This window comes from Erinaceus europaeus, chromosome 10, assembly GCF_950295315.1.
Source record: "Erinaceus europaeus chromosome 10, mEriEur2.1, whole genome shotgun sequence".
NCBI classification, from domain to species: Eukaryota; Metazoa; Chordata; class Mammalia; order Eulipotyphla; family Erinaceidae; genus Erinaceus; species Erinaceus europaeus.
In genome coordinates, this window is record NC_080171.1 from 27,540,048 (window position 1) to 27,564,131 (window position 24,084).

General features: G+C 44.2%; 1 protein-coding gene across 8 annotated transcripts in view; it reads left to right on the forward strand.

Annotated features, from left to right (window-relative positions):
- Positions 1 to 24,084, forward strand: part of SEC16A (SEC16 homolog A, endoplasmic reticulum export factor) — a 52,323-nt gene that overhangs the window by 19,537 nt on the left and 8,702 nt on the right. For all 8 annotated transcript variants that reach the window (XM_016187421.2, XM_016187422.2, XM_060199376.1 and 5 more), the window contains 17 exons: positions 21 to 219; positions 339 to 516; positions 1,140 to 1,282; positions 3,040 to 3,101; positions 3,208 to 3,346; positions 4,009 to 4,254; positions 5,236 to 5,333; positions 7,536 to 7,617; positions 7,799 to 7,916; positions 8,074 to 8,185; positions 8,367 to 8,472; positions 14,082 to 14,222; positions 16,728 to 16,841; positions 17,045 to 17,237; positions 17,739 to 17,963; positions 18,807 to 18,889; positions 21,724 to 21,855. In XM_016187421.2, the coding sequence (XP_016042907.1) occupies positions 21 to 219; positions 339 to 516; positions 1,140 to 1,282; positions 3,040 to 3,101; positions 3,208 to 3,346; positions 4,009 to 4,254; positions 5,236 to 5,333; positions 7,536 to 7,617; positions 7,799 to 7,916; positions 8,074 to 8,185; positions 8,367 to 8,472; positions 14,082 to 14,222; positions 16,728 to 16,841; positions 17,045 to 17,237; positions 17,739 to 17,963; positions 18,807 to 18,889; positions 21,724 to 21,855 (2,371 nt within the window). The remainder of the gene's footprint in view (positions 1 to 20; positions 220 to 338; positions 517 to 1,139; positions 1,283 to 3,039; positions 3,102 to 3,207; positions 3,347 to 4,008; positions 4,255 to 5,235; positions 5,334 to 7,535; positions 7,618 to 7,798; positions 7,917 to 8,073; positions 8,186 to 8,366; positions 8,473 to 14,081; positions 14,223 to 16,727; positions 16,842 to 17,044; positions 17,238 to 17,738; positions 17,964 to 18,806; positions 18,890 to 21,723; positions 21,856 to 24,084) is intronic.

The following is a 24,084-nucleotide window of genomic DNA, read 5'->3' on the forward strand; positions in this document are numbered from 1 at the left end:
TTATCCCCTGCCGACTACAGGCATGACAAGTATGATGACCACTGGAGGTACGACCCTCGAGTCACCAGGAGTTTTGATGAAGACCCTGAGCCCCGCAGGGACCCCTACGGGGAAGAGACAGACAGGCGCAGCGTGCACAGCGAGCACTCGGCACAGAGCCTGCGCAGCGTGGCCAGCCTGCACAGCCACCGCAGCAGCTTTAGCTCCCAGTCACACCAGGTAGGCCCTCGGCAGGCTCACCATCGCCCCCTGCTCTAGGATCTGCTGTCCTCTATGACTGACAGCGTATCTGCTGAGCTGCCAGGGAACTGATGTCTCATGTGCTTTTTGTTTCCTAGAGTCAGATTTATAGGAGTCACAACGTGGCAACCAGTGCCTATGAAGGCCCACCTCCACCAGGCTCCTTCCACGGTGATTACCCCTACAGCTCCTATGGTGGCGGCAACTTCAGCAGTGCCCAGGACTTCACCGAATATGGTTACCCTCCCGATACCAGCTGGCCCACTGTGGAGCAGGGTACGTGTTAGTTGAGACCTCAAGTTCACAGTGCACAGAGACACCAGATCCCATAAGGGGGCCAAATCCTGCAGTGAGATGGAGGGAGGGAGTTAGAACTGTAATTGGAATTTTATTACTGGTATATGTGTTGTACTGAAAATCAGACCTGGGACCTTACCTATGCAAATCTAACTAAGCCACTTCATGGAGTTCCTTGGAGGGTTTTTATTGTTGTTATGGTTGGTATTTTGTTTTGGTTTTGTTTTTCATTTTAGAAGAGCGTAAGTTATCTTTTAGTAATCTAAACATTTTTCTGACTTTATATAGTTCTACTTTTAACAGGATATACAATAGATTAGTTTTCATTTGAAAGTCAGTTACTCACTATAAAACTAACCTATGCATTCAGTTGTGTTTACATCTTTAAAATCTAAACTGTTGCTCAGGTTTTGAAGTGCCAAGAGTGTCCCAGGATGTGGTTATAGCCTTGACTTCTTAAGCAAGAGGTCCTGAATTTGATCACATATGCCAGAGTAAAACTCTGGGTCTCTCTTTCTCTCCTTTCTCTGGTATCAGTAAATAAAACTCCAAAGAAGTGTTATAGCAAGCTGATTGTTTCTTTCACTTTTTTAAAAATGTAGTTCCATCAAGACCAATTACTCCTGAGAAGTTCTCTGTGCCTCACGTCTGTGCCCGCTTTGGTACTGGGGGTCATCTCATTAAAGTAATTCCAAATCTGCCTTCTGAAGGACAGCCTGCATTGGTTGAAATTCATAGCATGGAGGTAATTCGATAGAATTTTGTTGAAACATTCTGTATGCTTTGCAATTTGTTAACTCCAACTTGTGCATTATTGTCTTAAAATAGCCTTGGAAAATGCTTATCCTAGGCTGGGCAGGGGCACACCTGGTTAAATGCATATTGTGCTATATGTAAGGACCCAGGTTCAATCTGCCTCTTTATCTTCCCCTTCCCTTTCAGTTTCTCTCTGTCCTATTAGATAAAATAGAGGGGGTGGGGGAGGGAGACTGGTCTTTGGTTGCAGTGGATTCATATTGCCAGCACCAAGCCCCACAAATAACCCTTTAGGCCAAAAAAAAAAAAAAAAATGGGTCAGGTACAGCGGGTTAAGCACACATGGCACAAAGCACAAGGACAGTCATAAGGATCCCAGTTCGAGCCCCGGCTCTCCACCTGCAGGGGGTGTCGCTTCACAAGTGGTGAAGCAGGTCTACAGGTGTCTTTTTCTCCTCCTCTCTGTCTCCCCTCATCTCTCGATTTCTCTCTGTCCCATCCAACAACATCAATAGCAACAATAACAACGACAACAACAAAGGCTGTAACAAGGGCAACAAAAAATGGGGAAAATGCCCTCCAGGAGCAGTGGATTCATGGTGCAGGCCCTAAACCCCAGCAATAACCCTGGAGGCAAAAAAATAAATTGTCCTGCATTAGAGCCCCTGTTTCTACCTGCAGGGGAATGCTTCACAAGTGGTGAGACAGGTCTACAGGTAGGTGTCTCTTTCTCTCCCTCTCTTGTCTTCTCCCCTCTCGATTTCTGTCAAGTAAAATGGGGGTGGCGTGGGAGAAGGGGGTGGATAGCAAAGAGTCTCTTATGCCTATGGCTCCAAAGTCCCAGGCTCAGTCCCCTGCACCACCATAAACCAGAGCTGAGCAGTGCTCTAGTTAAAAAAAAAAATGGCCACCAGAGGCAGTGGATTCACAGTGCTGGCACCAAACCCCAGCAGTAACCCTATTGGCATGAACAGAGAATATTTTTTAAAATGTTTATTTCTGTGAATTATTTATTTGTTTATATTTTGCCTCCAGGGTTATCGCTGGGGCTCGGTGCCTGCACTACAAATCCACTGTTCCTGGCACCCTTTTTTTTCATTTTATTGGCTAGGACAGAGAGAAATTGAGAAGGGAAGATAGAGAGGGAGAGAGAAGGATAGATACCTGCAGAGCTGCTTCCCCACTTGTGAAGTGAAATCTTTTGCAGTTGGTGATCCTTGCTCGGGTCCTTGTGCTTTGACTATGCGTTTAACCCAGTGTGCCACCACCTGACCCCTTAAACTTTTGATTTGTACATTTGTTGTTCTTCTATTTGGCCATGTCCTCCTAGAAGTCAGCACTTTAAGCATCTGCATTGGATTTTATATTATACTTGGTTTGATTCTTTCCATTTCTGATTTCAGAGAGGACCTTGTTTATTTTACCAGTTAATTTAATAATGAGCTGAGGTACTTCATGATCTTATACAAGAAAAGCCAGTTTGGGGGACCCTGTTCTGTGGTCAGTAGGCCTCTTCTGTTGCACCTATTAAGATTCTGCTTGAGAGTTTTGGGGTCAACGAATCTCACCTCTAAAATTCAAAAATAACTGTTGTAGACCAAAGTCACACTGTGACAGAATACCTTTATCTCTATGTGGAGGGCTGACATCTGTAACTCAGTCTGCTGATGCAGCTGGCACACACAGTCAGGCATTGATGGGTGAGTAAGCCGCTCAGTTTCTGTCCCCTTGCTCATTCTGTTGCAGACCCTGTTGCAGCACACACCAGAGCAAGAGGAGATGAGGTCATTCCCAGGTCCACTGGGCAAGTATGTTCTCTGGGAATGCAGTCCATCGTGCTGGGGTGAGAAGCAGCATTGAACTTGGCCTCACAGATGTTGTGGTTGCTTCACTGATGGTGTGTTCTTTTTTCAGAGATGATACCCATAAAGTGGATGTTATTAATTTTGCACAGAACAAAGCCACAAAGTGTTTACAGAATGAAAACTTAATTGACAAAGAATCTGCAAGTCTTCTTTGGAATTTTATTGTTCTGTTATGCAGACAGAATGGGGTATGTTTACTTTTTCTTTCTTTTTGAATTTTTTTATTATTATTATTATCTTTGTTTATTGGATAGAGACAGTCAGAAATCGAGAGGGTAGGGGGAGATAGGGAGAGAGGAGACACCTGCAGCCCTGCTTCACCACTTGCAAAGCTTACCCCCTGCAGGTGGGGACCAGGGGCTTGAACCTGGCTCCTTGTACATTGTAACACATTTGCTCAACCATGTGTGCCACTACCTGGCCCCTGTGTATTTTTTCTTACTGGCCTGTAGTCTTAGGAGCCCTCACTCCCTGGAGGTCTGGGCAAGACTTGTGTGTGAAGGGGTGTGTGTGTGTGTGTGTGTGTGTGGTGGTGGTGGTGGTGGTGGTAGTGGTGGTGGTTGGTGGTTGGTGGTTGGTGGTGGTGGCAGAATCACTTAAGGTGCTCATTTAAGATTATCCTAGCAACCCTTGGGGATATAGGAGATGATAATTTGGGGGGAGGAAAATTTGTATCCACTGTTGTCAACCTTTTAGCTAGTCTCTTGTCAGGTGGTTCAGGAAACAATGATTTGGATCCCTGGTATTCAGTGTATAATCACCTGACAGAAACTATCTTACTACCTTGTGGGAAAGTCCACTCATATTAAAGCCTTTGTTCCTCTCCATTCTGTCCTGAAAACCCTCACAGACTGTAGTGGGAACAGACATTGCAGAACTCTTGCTACGAGACCACAAAACAGTGTGGCTTCCTGGGAAGTCACCCAATGAGGCCAACTTGATTGATTTTACTAACGAGGCTGTAGAGCAAGTGGAAGAGGAGGAGTCCGGAGAGGCCCAGCTCTCCTTTCTCACTGACAGCCTGACAGCTGCCACTAGCACACTTGAGAAAGAGATTGAGAGGTTCAGAGAGCTTCTGCTGTATGGCCGCAAGAAGGTAGGAACCCTAAACTAACAGGACAAACCAAAGGGTGCAAACCTGTCTTGTTTTGTGAAGACTGGCTGACACCTTGTGGATCATCTCTTGCAAGGTATTAATTGTGCATTTTCACTAAATATTGCCAGTGTCAAAGACTTCCAGGTTTAGTTTTGAGTCATTTGACAAATAAATGCATGTCTTTTTTATATATATATTTTTTTTATTTTTCCCTTTTGTTGCCCTTGGTTTTTTTTTTTTTGTGTGTGTGTGTGTGTGTGTGTGTGTGTGTGTGTGTTTTGTTGTTATTCTTGTTATAGTTGTTGTTGTAGTTGATGTCATCGTTGTTAGATAGGACAGAGAGAAATAGAGAGAGGAGGGGAAGACAGAGGGGGAGAGAAAGACACCTGCAGACCTGCCTCACCACTTGTGAAGTGACTCCCCTTCAGGTGGGGAGCCAGGGGCTGGAACCGGGATCCTTACGCTGGTCCTTGTGCTTTGCACCATGTGCGCTTAACCTGCTGCGCTATCGCCCGTGTGTAATTGGTTCGTATATGTTAGATTTGATTACCATTTCCCTCTATGACAATATTTCCACCTGCTAATCAGGAGTTCTGAATTACACCTGTGTTATTTTGGAGATACTCATTAATAACTGTGGAAATGGGGAATGATGTTCAGGTGGCATTTCTCACTATGGGCATTTCTCAGTGCCCTGTGTCTGCTTGGTGAGTTTGTTCTTGATGATGCAAATAGACAGTGAAAGGAGTGCATATACATAAACCTCCTACCAGAGGGAGCTGCTGCCTGGGAAATTAATGAAAAGGTACCTTCTCTCTCATTTCTGAACTGTGGTCAAATAGGTATTGGTCATTTACTTTTTCGTCACTGTATCATGACAGGTAGTCTGTTCCTTCTGTTTACTTAACTCATCTCAGTTATTCTGATCATCAGATAACCATTAACATGCTTTTCTTTTTTTTTTTTTTTTCCTTTTTTAAGGATGCATTAGAGTCTGCAATGAAAAATGCCTTATGGGGCCATGCTTTGTTACTTGCAAGTAAGATGGACAGCCGGACGCATGCCAGAGTCATGACCAGGTATAGGATTATGTTGCATGAATTATTTAATTTTATATATACATAATTAATATATATATAATTATATAGATTTTTTTTTTTTTTTTTTAACCAGAACACTGCTCAGCTTTGGTTTATGGTGGTGTGGGGGATTGAAGCTGGGACTTTGAAGCCTCAGGCATGAGAGTCTGTCTGCATAACCATTATTTTATCTCCCCCTCCCATGTTGCATGAACTATTTCTAGGCACTTCCAGCTAGTGTAGTAATGTGCCTGCTCTCTTTTTCTTTTCTTTGTGGTACTGGGGATTGAGTCTAGGGCTTCATGCATATGCTCCACTGTGACGCTACTTCCCTGACCCAAATTTTAAAATTTTATTAATTTATTTGTCTTAAAAAACAAACTCAAACTCAAAAGCAGGAAACTCAAAGCAGGATTTGACTGAATTTGGAGTAGGGCACCAAAGTAAAAACCTTGGGTTGAAGGTGAGGGGGATGATCAGCTTAGGGGATGGAGGGGAATGGAGGGGGGGTGGGACGGGACACAGTCTTTTGGTGGTGGGAATGGCATTTAAAAAAATAAAAGAATTAAAAAAAAAGCATTATTTATTTCCTGAGGTAGACCAGAGCATATTTAGTGCCAGGGATAGAAGCACAGGTCTCTTTCATGCTAGCCCTGGGCTCTTCCAGCAGAGACACCGCTCAGCTCCAAAATTTATAATTTATTTTATAAAAACCATCTGTATTTTCACACTGTCCCAGAGAACTGTTCTTCTCATGTTGTCTTTATTGGCTTCGCATAGTCCTGGGGTAAAACCTCATGCATGTGGGGTATAAGCTGTACCACCAACTGCCTCCCTGGTCCCTCTGCTCTTGGTAACACACAGTTACCTATCATCTGGTCTGTTGAAGTGGGGCGCTCTCATCTGCACATGGTGTAGGCTGACCCCTCTGCCTTGGGTTACATTATGAAGGCAGTTTTAAAATCTTTATTCTGGAGTCAACGAGATAGCTTACCTGATAGGTCACATGCTTGTGATCCAGGTTTAAAACCTTGGTGCACCACATGGGAACACTGTAGCTCTGGGGGAAGCAAGTGCTGTTATCTCTCTTATATACAAAAAAAAAAAAAAAAATCATCCTGGAGCAGTGAAGCTCTGTGTTGATTTAAAAAAATATAATAACTGTGGTCTGGGAGGTGGTGCAGTGGATAAAGCATCGGACTCTCAAGCATGAGGTCCTAAATTCAATCCCCGGCAGCACATGTACCAGAGTGATGCCTGGTTCTTTCCCTCTCTCCGCCTATCTTTCACATGAATAAATAAATAAATAATTTAAAATAATAATAACTGAATGATTTTTAGTACTTTCTTTGAAAAGTATTCTATTAGCATACCAGATAGGGCAACATATGCTAGGACCCAGGTTCAAGCCCCCCAGTCCCCACCTGCAGGGAGAAGCTTCACAAAGCAGTGCTGCAGATGTCTCTGTCTCTCTTCTACTCTATCTCCTCGTTCTTTCTTAATTTCTCTCTGTCTATCCAAAATAAATAAATAAAAAGTATTTCTGTTAGAGCACCAACTGGTATGTCCAGGGTGCTAGAAATTACAGATTCAATCCCAGCACTACCTTTCACCAGAGCTCAATAGTGCTCTGGTTCCTTCACTCTCTCCCCCATTCCCCTTCTCTCATAGAAAGAAAAAAAAATCTGACAAAGGAATTCTCAGTTAATTCCTCAGCCTCCTCCTCTTGTGGTTTGTTTGTTAATATTGAAATAAAGTGCACTTGGCCTAAGTTAAACACCAAGCCAATCACCAAAGAGATTGAGATCTGAGCAGACTGTTTTTCTGTTTATTTTTAAAAGGTCAAACCAGGGGATTCGGGCAGTAGCGCAGCAGGTTAAATGCAGGTGGCGCAAAGTGCAAGGATTGGTTAGGATCCTGGTTTGAGCCCCCGACTCCCCACCTGCAGGGGAGTCGCTTCACAGGCGGTAAAGCAGGTCTGCAGGTGTCTGTCTTTCTCTCCCCCCTCCATCTTCCCCGCCTCTCTCCATTTCTCTCTGTCCTATCCAGCAACAATGACAGCAATAACTATAACAAGGGCAACAAAAAGGAATAAATAAATAAGTAAATGTTAAAAAAAAGAATAAAAAAATAAAGGAAAACTTAAGTCTTAAAAAAGGTCAAACCAGAGTGACAGAAAGTTTTCTCTTTTTATCTACCTAGGTTTGCCAACAGCCTTCCAATCAACGACCCTTTGCAGACTGTCTACCAGCTGATGTCAGGGCGGATGCCTGCTGCATCCACGGTCAGTGCTAGGCTCCTCACAGAGCGGCTTAGCTTCTTGGGGCTGGCTTGAAGACCAGGAGACCTGTGTTTCTTGCTGTAGCTTTTTAATGTGTCCACTAACTCAGCCAATGCAAAGTTAAAAATGATGTTTCACATCCAAGAGTGAGGGCTTGTTTGACCTTGTTGTTTTCTTATTTTAGTGTTGTGGAGATGAGAAGTGGGGAGACTGGAGGCCACATCTTGCTATGGTTTTGTCCAACCTGAGCAACAACATGGATGTGGAGTCCAGAACAATGGTCACTATGGGTGATACCCTAGGTAGGTAGGGAATCAGGTGCAAACTTGAAGACAGAGTGCTATTACTGGGCCATAAGGACATTCTGGCAGTTTCCACTTCTTGGGCACCTCTGTGATATCTTGTTAGTGTTCTCTTTTCTGGGAGAACACTTGGTAACTGAGTATTGTGTCTTTTCAGCTTCAAAAGGGCTCTTAGATGCAGCACACTTCTGCTACCTCATGGCCCAGGTTGGATTTGGGGTATATACAAAGAAAACCACAAAACTTGTCTTAATTGGCTCAAACCACAGGTGAGGCATCAAGAAAATGTGATAGGACCTGTTTTCTTTAGAAAGGATATATCCCCTTCCCGCCTTAGCTGACCCAGAAAGTATGCCTGTTCCTGTGGTGTCCTTGCATCTTTATCTCGTGGTATGACACACTTCTGGAGGACTTGCTCACAATTAAAATAGCTCCTTTCTTCTTCAACAGCCTGCCATTTTTAAAGTTTGCATCCAATGAAGCTATTCAGAGGACAGAAGCCTATGAATATGCTCAGTCCCTCGGGGCACAGACCTGCTGCTTACCCAGTTTCCAGGTAGGAGGAGCTATGCCAGGCTTCATTGCTAAGCAGTGGGTGTCAGTATCTCCTGCAACTTAGTGTTTGAATTCCTGGTTTCTTTTGTTGTTGTTTGTTTCGTTTTAATTAATTTCAGCACCAAGTAATGAACCTAGGGCTTCATACATGTATAATATTAGTCTTGAAGGACCTCCCTTTCCTTTATGTTTTTAATTCTTTATTTCTTAAAACAAAAGAAAACAGACAGCACTGCTTCATCATTCATGGAGTTTCTAATGTAGTCCAGGGGCTCAGAGCTCAAAACTTCACGTGAAAGGTGTATGCTGTACCTTCTGAGCTCTCTCCTGGTCCAATGGGTTTTAAGTTTTTACGTAAAAATACCAGTATGGGGAGTCGGGTGGTAGCACAGCGGGTTAAGTGCAAGTGGTGCAAGGACCAGCGTAAGGGTCCTGGTTCGAGCCCCCAGCTCCCCACCTGCAAGGGGGGGGGTCGCTTCACAAGCGGTGAAGTAGGTCTGCAGGTTTCTATATTTCTGTCCACCTCTGTCTTCCCCATCCTCTCTCCATTTCTCTCTGTCCTATCCAATGACAACAACATCAGTAACAACAATAACTACAACAATAAAACAAGGACGACAAAAGGGAATAAATAAATAATTTTTTTTTAAATGCCAGCAGGATTTTGAAAATATTGAGACATTTTAATATGTAATGTTCAGGGAGTAAAATAAACCCTGTTGAGTTGAGGGTTTTGTTTGTATTTTATTTTATTTATTTTTTTAATTTAATTTTTTTTTATTGGGGAATTAATGTTTTACATTCAACAGTAAATACAGTAGTCTGTACATGCATAACATTCCCCAGTTTCCCATATAATAATACAACCCCCACTAGGTCCTCTGAATCCTTCTTGGACCTGTATTCTCCCCACCCACCCACCCCAGAGTCTTTTACTTTGGTGCGATACGCCAATTCCATTTCAGGTTCTACTTGTGTTTTCTTTTTTGATCTTGTTTTTCAACTTCGGCCTGAGAGTGAGATCATCCCATATTCATCCTTCTTTTTCTGACTTATTTCACTCAACATGATTTTTTCAAGGTCCATCCAAGATCGGCTGAAAATGGTGAAGTCACCATTTTTTACAGCTGAGTAGTATTCCATTGCGTATATATACCACAACTTGCTCAGCCACTAATCTGTTATTGGACACCTGGGTTGCTTCCAGGTTTTGGCTATTACAATTGTGCTGCTAAGAACATATGTGTACACAGATCTTTTTGGATGGATGTGTTGGGTTCCTTAGGATGTATCCCCAGGAGAGGAATTGCAGGATCACAGGGTAGGTCCATTTCTAGCCTTCTGAGAGTTCTCCAGACTGTTCTCCACAGAGGTTGGACCAATTTACATTCCTACCAGCAGTGTAGGAGGGTTCCTTTGACCCCACACCCTCTCCAGCATTTGCTGCTGTTACCTTTTCTGATGTATGACATTCTCACAGGAGTGAAGTGGTATCTCATTGTTGTCTTGATTTGCATTTCTCTGACAATCAGAGACTTGGAGCATTTTTTCATGTGTTTCTCGGCCTTTTGGATCTCTTCTGTAGTGAATATTCTGTCCATGTCCTCCCCCCATGTTTGGATGGGGTTATTTGTTGTCTTGTTGAGTTTGGCAAGCTCTTTATGTATGTTGGTTATTAAACTCTTGTCTGATGTATGGCATGTAAAGATCTTCTCCCATTCTGTGAGGGGTCTCTTGGTTTGGGTAGTGGTTTCTTTTGCTGTGAAGAAGCTTTTTAATTTGATGTAGTCCCATAGGTTTATACTTGCCTTAGTCTTCTTTGTAATTGGATTAGTTTCATTGAAGGTGTCTTTAAAATTTATGCGGAAAAGAGTTCTGCCAATATTTTCTTCTAAGTATCTGATAGTTTGTGGTCTAACATCCAAGTCCTTGATCCACTTGGAATTTACTTTTGTATTTGGTGAAATACAGTGGTTCAGTTTCATTCTTCTGCTTGTTTCAACCCATTGTTTCCAACACCATTTGTTGAAGTGGTTTCCCCATTTAATAGTCTGAGCCCCTTTGTCAAAGATTAGATGTCCATAGGTTCTGGGGGCTCTGTTTGTATTTTAGTTCTTAGTATTTTAAATATCAAGACAACTGAGTAAGTTATATACCTTTATATCAACTATTTTTAACATTATGGGGAGAGTTATCTGGCACAGTCGTGTGACATGACAAAATTGCATATACAGTAGTGGTCCCAAATTCCTGTTGCCTAGTTGTGTGGTAGCTCACACATCCAGAGCACTATAGGAGCAGTAAGATCAGGGATGACCCAGCTCCTCATAAAGATATCTTCCTGGTAGCTGGCAAGGTGGTTCAGGAGGTAGCGCACAGCACTTAACACATGTGATTTCTATCTCGCTTTCAATCCCCAGTACCCTGAATGCCAGAGTGAATCTCTCACCTCTCTGAGTTTCTCACTAAACAAATTAATCAGATCTTTTAAAAATGAAATATGTTACCTGGTGATAGGTCACCCAATAGAGCATGCACCTTACCACACCCTAGGTTCATGCCCTGGCACCACAGATGGTGGAGCAGTGCTGTGGTGTCTCTTCCACTGCCCCCCCCCACTTTAAAAAATTTATTTATAAAATGGAAATATTGACAAGACCATAGGATAAGAGGGGTACAATCCCCACCACCAGAACGCCATATCCCATCCTCTCCTTTGAAAGCTTTCCTATTCTCTAACCCTCTGGGAGTATGGACCCACAGTCATTATGGGGTGCAGAAGGTGGAAGGTCTGGCTTCTGTAATTGCTTCCCCGCTGAACATGGGCGTTGACTGGTCTATCCATACTCCCAGCTTGTCTCTCTCTTCCCCTAGTGGGGCAGGTCTCTAGGGAGGGTTCCAGGACATGTTGGTGGGGTCATCTGCCCAGGGCCAACCAGATGTCTGGTTGGCATCGTGGTATCATCGAACCTGGTGGCTGAAAAGAGTTAAGATATAAAGTAGAACAAGTTGTTGGCTAATCATGAACCTAAAGACAAGAATATTGCAGATGAAGATTTGGAGGTGTCCATTTTTGAAAAAGCTAATAGGTGTATTTTAGGAATATTCCAAGGGGCCCATGGTTTTACCAATTTTTGTCTGAGTCTGACAGCCACCATGTAGGTGGACCCAAGGTATTGTCTGGGGAGATGGTGTCATAGTTGGAAAAAGGACTAGAAAGCTGGGTCAGGGGAGAGAGTAGCTCCCAAATATGGGAAAAGTGTATAAACACTGTTAACTGTAAACCCCATAAGTTTGATCTGGGGTCCATATTCAGCACAGAAGCCTGTGTAACCTCTGCATCCCTGTAGGTCTGAGCTCACATTCTGTGGTCACAGCTAGGAACATTCCAGGCTGCACTAACGTCAGAACCCATCTTCCTCGAGTGATAGAGTATGTTACCTACCCTTCCTTCAGAAAATGGAACAGTCTATTATTGTTGATCCACATTGAAGGCAAGGTCCTATAGGGGCCCACGAAGGGGTCCATTATGTTGTTCCTGCTGGAGATGACCAGTGGCAGTGGAGCGAGGGATCTGTTAGAAGTCTAGGCCCATCATGTCTGTGTGGGAATTCCAGGACTCCCTTACTGGAACCTCAGGTGATGTGGTGACCTGTTAGTAACCAAAAAGTCATCATTAATGTGTGCCAGTCTCTTGCCCTTGATCCAGCTTTTGTAATTCTTACTTTGTCTGACAAGGTTAGCTTTAGAGTGATTGAGGGAAGTGAAATAGGAAGTAGGTGAGGAGGGTGTCTAGGTCTAAGTAGAAACTATTTATTAGTTACTTTATGGTGTGTTTTTTAGGTCTTTCTACTTGCTGCACTTACTGGGGCACTGCAAACTATTGTGTGCTATTGCTTTAAACTTCTCCCTCTCTTTATTGAATAGAGCTTACTTTTTTCTCTTATTACTATATATTTTTAATTTTTTAAAATATTTTTTACTTTTTTGCACCTCTAGGGTTATTGCTGGGGCTCAGTGCCTACACCACAATTCCACTGCTCCAGGAGGCCATTTTCCCCATTTTTTTGTTGCTCTTATTGGCCTTGTTGTTGTTATTATTGTTGTTGGATAGGACAGAGAGAAATCAAGGGGGGGGACAGAGAGGGAGAGAAAGATAGACACCTACAGAACTGCTTCACCGCTTGAGAAGCGACTCCCCTGTAGGTGGGGACCTGGGGTCTCAAACCAGGATCCTTACACCAGTCCTTGCACTTCACTACCGCCCAGCCCCCAATATTTATTTATTTATTCCCTTTTGTTGCCCTTGTTTTATTGTTGTTGTTATTGCTGTCATTGTTGTAGGGTAGGACAGAGAGAGATCGAGAGAGGAGGGGAAGACGGGGCGGGGGGGTGGAGGAGAAAGATAGACACCTGCAGACCTGCTTCACTGTTTGTGAAGCGACTCCCCTGCAGGTGGGAAGCCAAGGGCTCAAACCGGTATCCTTATGCCAGTCCTTGTTATATGTATTTTTTTAACCAGAGCACTGCTCAACGATGGCTTATGGTGGTGCAGGGGATTTAAACTGTGATGTCGGAGCTTTAGGCATGAGTCTCTTTGCATGACCATTTTACTTATTTATTATTATTATTATTTATGAGAGCACTGTTCAACTCTGGCTTCTAGTGGTGCAAGGGATTGAATCTGGAACTTTGGAGCCTCAGGCCTAAGAGTCTCTTTGTATAACCATTATGTTATCTACCTCTGCCCAGGTTTTTTTACTTTATATTTTATTTATTTTGGATAGAGCCAGAGAAGTTGAAAGAGGAGAGAGACACCTGCAGCCCTGTTTCACCACTTACAAAACTTCCCCTCTGTAGATGAGGACTGGTGGCTTGAACCCTGATCCTTGCACTCAACCAGGTGCACCACTGCCTGGTCCAGTAGATTTGTTTTTTATTAATGGGGTGGATGAGAGGAACCAGAGCATCACTATGGCATATGCAATACCAGGGATCAAACTCAGGACCACATGTTCTATGTCTGATATTTTATGTACTGTCCCACTCCCAGTCCATGATAAATTTTAAAAAGTAAATTTAAAAGATGCTTTCCTAAATTATTGTTAGTGAAATGGGGAGCTGTCAGGAGAATAACATATGCAAATTGCCTAATGATGCACTTCTCAGAATGTGATCCCATTGGTAAAGCACATATGATCATCTATGTGTTTGTATAAAGTGTCTGTATAGTGAAGTATGGTTATCCACAGTGCTTGCTGGTCTGTATAGTGAAGTATGGCTATCCACAGTGCTTGCTGGTCTTGGTGCTTGGTAGTTACATGCCCTTATGGTGCTATTGAAGGTGTTGATAAGAAAAAGTGTTTTAGTTGCTTACTGTGATCTCAAATATCTCAGGTACAGCTGGGGGAAATAGCTCAACTACAAATAAATACATCTTTAATAAAATATCTCAGGTCATGGGCATTTAGCACCATTGTGGGTGGGTGTGTGGGAACTCACAGGTCAAGGAGATGTCCAGAGAAAGCACAGCTCATAGTATTGTTGGATTGTTTTAGGAGTTTGGAAGAGCCATAGGACACAAGTTAAGCTTTTTTTTGTCTGTCACAGGTGTTCAAGTTCATCTATTCCTGTCGCCTGGCTGAAATGGGGCTTGCCACACAAGCCTTTCACTACTGTGAGGTCATTGCCAAGAGCATCCTGATCCAGCCCCACCAGTACTCTGCAGTCCTAATTACTCAGCTGGTTCAGGTGTGTTTTCCCCATTGACTGTGACCCGGGGTTATGCATTGGGGGCCTGAGATGTGATCTTAGGTGCTAAGAGCTACATCTTGAACTCTTGAGTGAGTTAGGCTAAAGTTTGCTGGGTAGTTGTTACCCTTTGACCATCAGAATTGTTTTTAATAATTTTTTAATTTTTCCACTTTATTGGGAGGGGCACTGCAAATGGTTTACAGTATAGTTGCTGGCACATGGATATATATATATATATATATATATTTTTTTTTTTTTTTTTTTGATAGACACAGAGAGAGGTGGAAAAAGTGAAAATGACCACAGCACTGAAACTTCCTTCAGTGCCCTAGGGGCCGAGTTCAGACCTGGGTTGCACACAGGGCAAAGTATCGCACTTATCTAAGTGAGCTATTTTCTTAGCCCTTGACCCTCCGAATTGTTGTAGAACCTTTGCCTGCAGAAATTAAGCAGTAAATTTCTGGGTAAGAAAGACCCTGCTGGCTCCAGGAATATTGAAGCAGTGAGGCCTGGCAATCAGTAGCTTAGACTTTGACATACAACCCCCTGGTTTTGGTTCCCAATTGCAGCACCAGGCTCAAGCTTCTTTCTTTTTATGTCATTTATTTATTTTTGCTGTTGTTGGAGGGGTTAATGGTCTATAGTGCAGTCATTTGACACTTGCTGTGGCGGGACGCAGAAAAAGGAGGTTTGGAGCAGAAAGGGGAACACAATCTTTTATTTGCGCTGGTACCTCAGAGTTGGGTGAGAGAGAAGCAGCTTGGGCCACGTGGAGGTAGCAAAAATGGCCGCCTCCCACAGCAACCTTCCCTGCGTCTAAGCACCGAAGTGAAAGGCGGGCAAGAGAGTGAGGTACGGAAGAAGAACGGCTTTTATGGGGAATAGCTCTCGCGAGAATGGGAAGGGGGAGGAGTAACCATAGCACTCCAACTATCACGGGGAATCAACAGTGCCCTGAGGGCACAACATGGCAGATGTGACAGCATCTGCACAATTTCCCAGCAGTCATTGACACATGGTATAATTTCAGGGGTTTTTTTCCATCCCTTCCTCCTTCCCCATAGTCCTTTGCTTTAATGCAATACACAGCCTCAGGTTTCTTGCTCTGTGAAACAGAAACTGTTCCTGGCCTTAGAAAGCTGGGAGGAGAGTGCACAGAAGTGTCAGAGGGGCCATGTCACTGTGTATACTCATAAGATACCTAAATGGGGGAGTTGGGTGGTAGCGCAGCAGGTTAAGTGCATGTGGAACAAAGCACAAGGACCGGCATAAGGGTCCCCGTTAGAGCCCCCAGTTCTCCACCTGCAGGGCAGTCACTTCACAGGCGTTGAAGCAGGTCTGCAGGTGTCTATCTTTCTCTCCCCTTCTCTGTCTTCCTTTCCTCTTTCCATTTCTGTCTGTCCTGTCCAGTGACGATGACATTAATAACAACAATAATAATAACTACAACAACAATAAAAAACAACATGGGCAACAAAAGGGAAAATAAATAAATATTAAAAAAAATAATAAAAAGATAACTAAATGGGACTTTGGAGATAATCATGGTGGTAGGGCACCAGACTTTTTGTGCCTGCAGCGCCTGAAGTCCCAGGTTCAGTCTTTGATATTACCATATGCTACAACTGAGCAGTGCTTTAGTTTCTCTCCCATGAAATTTAATCTTTTTTTTTTAAAGCTTTTTATTATGAGAGTTTGCAGATATATACAAAAACAAAGTAACGGGGACTGGGCGGTAGTAGCACAGCGGGTTAAGCGCATATAGCACAAAGCGCAAGGGCCAACATAAGGATCCTGGTTCGAGCCCCCAGCTCCTCACCTGCAGGGGGTCGCCTCACAAGCAGTGAGCAGGTCTGCAGGTGTCTGTCTTTCCTCCTCTCTGTCTTCCCCTCATCTCTCGATTTCTCTCTGTCCTATCCAACATCAGTAGCTGTGACAATAATAACAACTACAACAAGGGCAACAAAATGGGGAAAAAATGGCCTCCAGGAGCAGCGGATTCATGGTGCAGGCACTGAGCCCCAGCAATAAACCTGGAAGCAAAAAAAAAAAGTAAAAAATAAATAAAGTAACAATTCTTGTCCCCTAGTTGTCTCTCTCCACTCACATTATAACTGTGCTCTTCTAGGTCAGTTTAATATTCCCACCTACAAAGTCAGGTCTGAGGCAGGCACACTGAGTTCCAGGTAATTCTGGATGCCGCCGATCTCATGCAGATAAGTTCATGAGTTAGTTACCTACAGTAAATGCACAAGTTCAAGTCCCCAGCCCCCACCTGTGGGGGGAAAGCTTTGCAAGTGGTGAAATAGGGCTACAGGTGCCTCTCTCTCTCTCTGTGTCTCTCTCTCACCTCCTATCATCTCAGCTTCTCTCTGTCTTATCCAATAAATATGCAGATAAAATGTATTTAAAAAAGAAAAAAGAAACATTTGTTCCAGGTCATAATAGGTTTGAAAACTGTTTTGCTTACCGTCCCAGCCTTTATTTTCCATGTGTTTCTAGGTTGCTTCCCAGTTACGACTCTTTGATCCTCAGCTGAAAGAGAAGCCAGAGGAGGAGGCCTTTCAGGAGCCCAGCTGGTTGGTCCAGCTGCAGCACGTAGCGAAGCAGATCAAGGTGTGGTGTTTGTTTTCAGTTACGGGACTTGATAGGGATGTCCTCACACGGTGGTTGGTGCCCCTGTGTCCACACTGAAGTTGTTGGATATAAATAGCATAACTTCAGAAGCACAGCTGCCTGTCAGAATTCCCCTTTTCGGTACAGAGTGTGGGCCAGTGGCGAGTCACTGGTGGGAAATGCCAGAAGTACTTCTTTTCTAGGAGGGCAGTGTGGTGTGGACTCAGGATTCAGCCTTCCCCCAGCAGTGCCCCAGCACGCCGAGCTCTGAGGTAGGGCAGTGTGACAGCCAGGAATTGGCTCAGCCAGTGGGCCTGGGCACTGACAACCCTCTGCTGGCACCACCTATGCCAGGCTCTGAGCACTTCAACCAGAGCGTGCGGCTGCTGCCTTCAGGTGAGCCCTGTGCTAGAGAAACAGAACAGCTGCTTCCAAGCATGGCACATGCAGCCTTAGCTTTGTGCCACCATCTCCATCCTTTCTTTTTCCCCTCTGCTTACTCCCTTGAAGAGCCTCTGCTGTGTCAGGTCTCTTAATATCTGTGAGTTGGGTGGGTGACCTGTTTTAAGCCCTGAGGTGGCGGGGAGTGGGGGAGAATACTCACTGAGCACAGGGGACCTTCATGGGAGGCTGCTCAGCCAGTGTGTTGGGGCCATGCTGTGGGCTACAATTAATAATGTCCTCCCTCACCACCAACACATAGACTGCTTTTCCTCAAATTAGCAATATCCTGACACCTTGGCACTTTTTGCTTTGATGAGTGGCTCTCCTGTCCCTTAAAGAAATGTAGCTGTACAAACTACAAACCAACTGTTTAGTAAATGCTACTCTGTTCTTCAAGGGATGAGAGTCAGCCTCAATAATCATGTCTTCTTGTTCTTTACTGTCTTCCTATAGCCCCTCAGATGCTGCCCAGTGGCCATCCAGCCAACCCCACTGGGATGCCAGTGTTCCCCGTATTGCTTCCCTCAGGCCCTGTGGAGCCAGGCCCTATCAGTGCACCCCAGGGGTCTGCACTTAGCTTTCCAGAGACCTCTGGGCCCAACCTTGCAGCTTTGTACCCAGGGCCTGGTCTACCACCTGGCACCTCATCTCTCCCAGAGACCAGAAGCCTAGAGCCAGGTAGGTCTACAAGATACCATCCCTTTCAAAAGCTGAGAGCTGAGTTGGCTTTAGTGTTCAAGGATTGGTGGAGTTGTTATTGACCTCAAGATAAGTTATATTACTTGCCTGAACGGATACCAAAAAATTCTAGAAGTTCTGGGCTCACTGGGTCATTACTACTAGTAGTTTCTTGGATAACTGGACTTTCTGTTGGGATGTGAAGTTCGAGTGAATGAGGCCTCACAGGCTGGCATTCCCAGGGTGCATGTGAAAGACCCTTCCAAACCCCTTGTGAAGTAGATGATGGGGAGAAGGGGACTTGAAGCAAGATTTACTGGTTCTTTTTCCCTGTTCTACACCTGTCTTTAGGCAAAGCAACATGTAGGCCAAACATTTAAACAAGAAACTGTTGGGAGTCAGGCAATAGCGCAGCAGGTTAAGTGCACATGGCGCAAACAAAGCGCAAGGACATGCTGTAAGGATCCTGGTTCGAGCCCCCTACAAGGTGGGGAGCCACTTCACAAGTGGTGAAGCAGGTCTGCAGGTGTCTATCTTTCTCTCCCCCTCTCTGTCTTCCCCTCCTCTCTCCATTTCTCTCCTATCCAACAATGATGACACCAAGAACAACAGTAATAACTACAACAATAAAACAACAAGGGCAACAAAAGGGAAAATTAAAAAAAAAAAAAAAAAAAAGAAAGAAACTGTTTCCACATATTGAGAATGTTTTGGTCTTGTTTCTGAAAAGGTGGGAGGTGGTGGCCTGGTGAGAGCTGTATCCCTGTGTCAGGCCTCCTCAGCACCCAGGTCCTTCCATGTTCAGCAGCACTTGGGTCACGTGCTTCTGTTCTCTGTTGACAGGAATGATGCCACAGGAAGTGCCTGATAGGAAACCACTTTCGGAGCTGAGAGAAGGGAATTTCAGTGGAAACTTTGCTAATCTGGTACTCCTCTACTGACTTTTTAAAAGCTATCTTGTTTTCAAAGCTTCAAGTTAGGTGCCCAGACTCCTTGTAAGGGTGTAGGGCCAGGAGAAAGCTCACTCAGGGGAGCATGCACTGTACCATGCAGGAGGCTCTGGGCTCAAACCCCAGCACCACACGAGAGCATCATGGCACTGGAAGGAAACTCCACAGTTAGCTGTGATATCTCTCCCTCTCGCTCCTTCCCTCTACTTCAAGTAAAAAGAAGGAAAGGCTGGTCCCAGAGCAGTAGAAGCACACATGGTGAGGCCTTGGCATTACACATGCATAGAAATTATGAAGTCATTTCTTAGTTACTCCTTTCCTTCTTCCTTTTAATGGGGCGGGGGTTAATATGCATAGAAAGGCCAGAGCACAGCTCATTTCTGGCTTATGTTGGTGCTGGGGATTGAACCTGAAACCTCAGAGCCTCAGTCATGAAAGTCCTTTGCATAAGCATTATGCTATTTCCCCAGCCCTTAGTTTGTTTCTTAGAGCTTTTTAAAATTTTTTTATTATTATTATTTTTTTCAATAGAGAAATTGAGAGGGAAGGAAGAGATAGGGAAGGATAGAGCAAAAGAGACACCTGCAGCCCTGCTTCACCACTTGTGAAGCTCTCCCAGGTGGGGACTGATGGCTTGAAACCAGGTCTTTGTATATGATATATGGTAACATGTACACTTTACCAGGTGTGCCACCACCCAGGCCACTTAGAAAGCATTTCTAAAATAGTGTGGGACCGGAGAGCTAGCTCACCAGGTAGGACACGTGCCTTGTCAGGTACATAGCCTAACTTTGTCTCTGAATGAAAAGGAGGCCTAGAGTAGTAAAGTAAAGCATGCTCAAGGCCCCAACTACCTACCTACCTACACACACACACACACACACACACACACACATACACACAGTCTGAAATAGTCTGAATCTATATATGAGAAGTTGCAGAGGGGGAAAAAGTTTGTTTGTTTGTTTTGTTTTTGTTTTTTACCAGAGCACTGCTCAGCTCTGGCTTATGGTGGTGTGGGGGATTGAACCTGGGACTTGATGGAACCTCAGCATGAGAGTCTGCATAGCCATTATGCTATCTACCCCCCCCCCCAGGAAAAAAAAAGTTAATAGAATGACTGGAGAGAGAGAGAGCAGAGGATTTGCATGCATAAAGTCCCTGGCTCTATCCCGGGTACCATATGTGCTAGAGCACCTTCACTTCACTCAGTAAATATTACCAGGAAAAATAGATAATAGCACAAAAATAATTATTTTAAGGAAAACTATCCATATATAGTAAAACTGGCTTAATAATTTTTCACTTTTCTAAAATAGAGAAATTCCTAAAATTTCATTTGTTTCTTAAAAATGGGACTTACTTTATCAGACAGGTTTAATACTTACACGTCCTCTGTTTGTTCTGCTCTCAACTGGGGAAGACAGAGCATTTATTTATTTATTTATTAGTTTTTATTTATAAAATGGAAACACTGACCATAGGATAAGAGGGGTACAGTTCCACACAATTCCCATCACCGGAACTCCCTATCCCATTTCCTCCCCTGATAGTTTTCCTGATGGGTGGCCTGGTAGTGACCAAAAAGGCCATCATTACAGTGAGCCTGTCTCTTGCCCTTACCCAGCTTTTGCAGTCTTTACTTTATCTGAGCTTAGACTTTCTCCCAGTTGTTAAGTCACTGAGCATCATTTGTTGTATCCAAACCGGTATTGGGTATATGGGACCTGGCCTCAAGTTGGGGAGGGAACAGACCTAAGTTTAAGTTTAAGTGGGACCTAAGTTAACCTTGAGTTTTGCTGCAGTTTACTTGTTTTGATGATTATAATAGAGGTTGTCATAGGGGACAATAACTGTCCTTTCGTTCGTATGTATACTTCTATCAGTGCATCTCTGGGCCAATTGTATACGGTGTTTCTTCTAAAGATTATCAAGGGGGTGACAGTAATGCTGGTGCTGTCAGAACAGACTAGGAGGTATCTTACTTTCTTTTGTGTAGTTAACTGAGCAGATAGAGTGATTAAGGAACGTGAAGTAGGGGTAGGAGAGGAGGGTGTCTAGGCCTAGGTAGTAAATATTTGATCAGACACTTCACAGTATCTTCTTTAGGTCTGTCTGCTTGCTTTCTGAGCTTATTAAGTCTAATTCTAATCATAGCAGACTGTTTTGACTTTGAGGTATATATTCTCCCCTAACGTATGGCTATATGTGTACATGTATATCTAGGGTCTGTAACTTTGTTAGGCAGTGTGCCATTTGAAATAGAACTATGTAGTCCCATGTATTAGGAAAGGTCTCATTAGATTATTGGAGTTGGCTGGTTGACATCTCAGGCTTGGTGTCACTGGTTACAGTCCGAAATGAAATGAAAACACTTTTTTTTTTTTAATACTCAGTATCCAACCAGGGATGTAGCTCAGTGGTCAAGTGCATGCTTTGCATGTATAAGGCCCTGATTTCACTTCCAGTACCAAAATAGAAAAAATAAAGAAATATGCTGCCCACTGTTATACTCTGACCAGTCTTATGATCACTGTTAGATGTCTTCCTGCTCTTAGCTCATTAACTCCCTTGAATTCCAGAACTCACCTGAGCGTCACCCTTCCCCGCATCCAGCAGGGCTGCTTCCTCCATGCCTGCCCCATCTGCACTCCCCACTCCCCTCCTTGCTCTCCTCTTCCTCTAGTCACTATGGGGTCCGGTTGCCCTGCAGCAGTGTAGGCGAAGGGCTCCTGCTGTGGGGGCCTGGTCTCCATGGGTCCCTGCATAGGAGCCTCTACTGAGCCTGCCTGTTTGCTGCCTTGGGACAGGGGCCCTCTGGGATGCCACAGGATTCTGAACAAGCCTCGATGTGGGAGCCGCCTCTTCCTGCTCCAACACCCACCCCTGAAGTAAAGAGACCTGGACAGGCCTCAAAAAAAGAGACCAAGGAGCCTAAGAAGGTAATATACTATAATATAACATAATGTAATATATATTATTTGTAATATATATCACTATTGATGCCCAGCCCTGCAGAGGTAACCCATCAATCAGTAGGCCATCACTGGTTAAAAGTTTACTTTCACTAAATGGGTACAGAGGCAGTCCCAGAGGAGCAACACCTTCCCCAAGCAAGAAACACTTGTTTTTCAATTAAACCAAACATGTTTGCACTGGCATAGCATGCAGTAGTGTATAAAGTGCACACTTAATGTTTGTATACAAGCGTAACTGCCCAGGTTAGTGGTGTTGAAGTTCCACACCCCCCCCGAGGTTCACAGAACATGTTCATAATGCCCGAGGATGTCCTCTCGTTGTCCCTCTGCTGAGACTTCCTGGTGGTATAAGTTGCATTTTTAGAGTCCTGGTGCCGATTGCCCCCTCCCTGTCCTCATGTAATGCTGGTTCCAGTCTGTCTTCATTTGTCAGTTCCCTGCTGTTCTTTTTACATTGTGGGTATAAGTACTAAATAGATGTGTCACGCATGTCTTCTCTGTGTTGTTTTTTTTCTTTACTTTCTCCCCCCACTCCCCTGCTAGGACTTTTTTCTGAGGCTTTAATGCCAGCATGATCACACTACTCCTGGTGTATTTTTTTTTTTTAGAGACTAAGAGGAACAGAGAGGAGAGACCACACACACAGTTTTGCCCCACCACTCCTAAAGCCTCTTCTGTGTATGGTGCTCCCATGTGATGGTGGGAGGCTCGAACCCTGCTCCTTGTACATAGTAAATTGTGTGATCTACTGATGAGTTCTCTCTCGGCCCCTGCTTTCTCTTTCTATTTATTTATTTATTTATTTATTTATTTATTTATTTATTTTCCTTTTTGTTGCCCTTGTTGTTTAACATTGTTGTGGTTATTAATGTTGTTGTTGGATAGCACAGAGAGAAATGGAGAGAGGAGGGGAAGACAGAGAGGAGGAGAGAAAGACAGACACCTGCAGACCTGCTTCACCGCTTGTGAAGCGACTCCGCTGCAGGTGGGGAGCCAGGGGCTCGAACTAGGATCCTTACGCAGGTCCTGGCGATTTGCGCCACGTGCACTTAACCCGCTGCTGCGCCACCGCCCGACTCCCCTGCTTTCTCTTTCTATCTCCCCCCCCCTTTCATTTTTTTTTTTCCTCCAGTGTTATCCCTTGGGGCTCGGTGCCAGCACTACAAATCCACTGCTCCTCGTGGTCATTATTTCCATTTTATTGGGTAGGACATAGAGAAATTGAGAGTTGGGGGGGTGGATAGAGAGGAGAAAGAAAGACAGACATCTGCAGACCTTCTTCACCACTTGTGAAGCATCTCCACTGTATTTGTGGAGTGGGGACTCGAACCCGGGCTCTTGCGCATAGTACTTAACTATGTGCGCTTAACCTGGTGCACCACCACCCAGCCCCCTTGTTAATACTTTTATATGAATAACACAGTACTTAATTTGAAAGATTTAGGTTTATCAAGTTTCTCTGATCACTAGTGTCGTAAACAAACACATTTGGAATCCAAACTGTGTGTGAGTTGTGCATTGAGGCGTGACACTTGCGCCCTCCATGGCATCAGTCACTGCCCTCTGAGGACAGCTGTTTCTCCGTGGTCAGGCTGGGAGTGTTTGCAGCTGCTGCTCTTCTATTCCTTGTGGCCCCCCCCCTTTTTTTTTTTTTTAAATTTATTTTTATATATTATATTTATTTATTCCCTTTTGTTGCCCTTGTTTTTTATTGTTGTAGTCGTTGTTGGATAGGACAGAGAGAAATGGAGAGAGGAGGGGAAGACAGAGAGGAGGAGAGAAAGATAGACACCTGCAGACCTGCTTCACCGCCTATGAAGCGACTCCCCTGCAGGTGGGGAGCCGGGGTTCGAACCGGGATCCTTATGCCGGTCCTTGTGCTTTGCGCCACCTGCGCTTAACCCGCTGCGCTACAGCCCGACTCCCCCCCCCCCCTTTTTTTAAAAATGAAGGACAGAATGTGAAAAATAAAATAAATGTCCTTAACCTCTACATTCTCCCATGCTGGGAGCACAAGGGGCTTTGTTTAGAAGGGTCCCACATGGATTGGCCCAGCCTGCCAGCCACTCCTCAAAGAGAAAGAATGTCAGACTACTCATTTGTCAGCATTTAGACATGGAGAATTCCAAAGGGCACATTGTTGTTTTGAGCACTTGTTAAAAGAAATTTTTTTTCAAAGATTTTATTTATTTT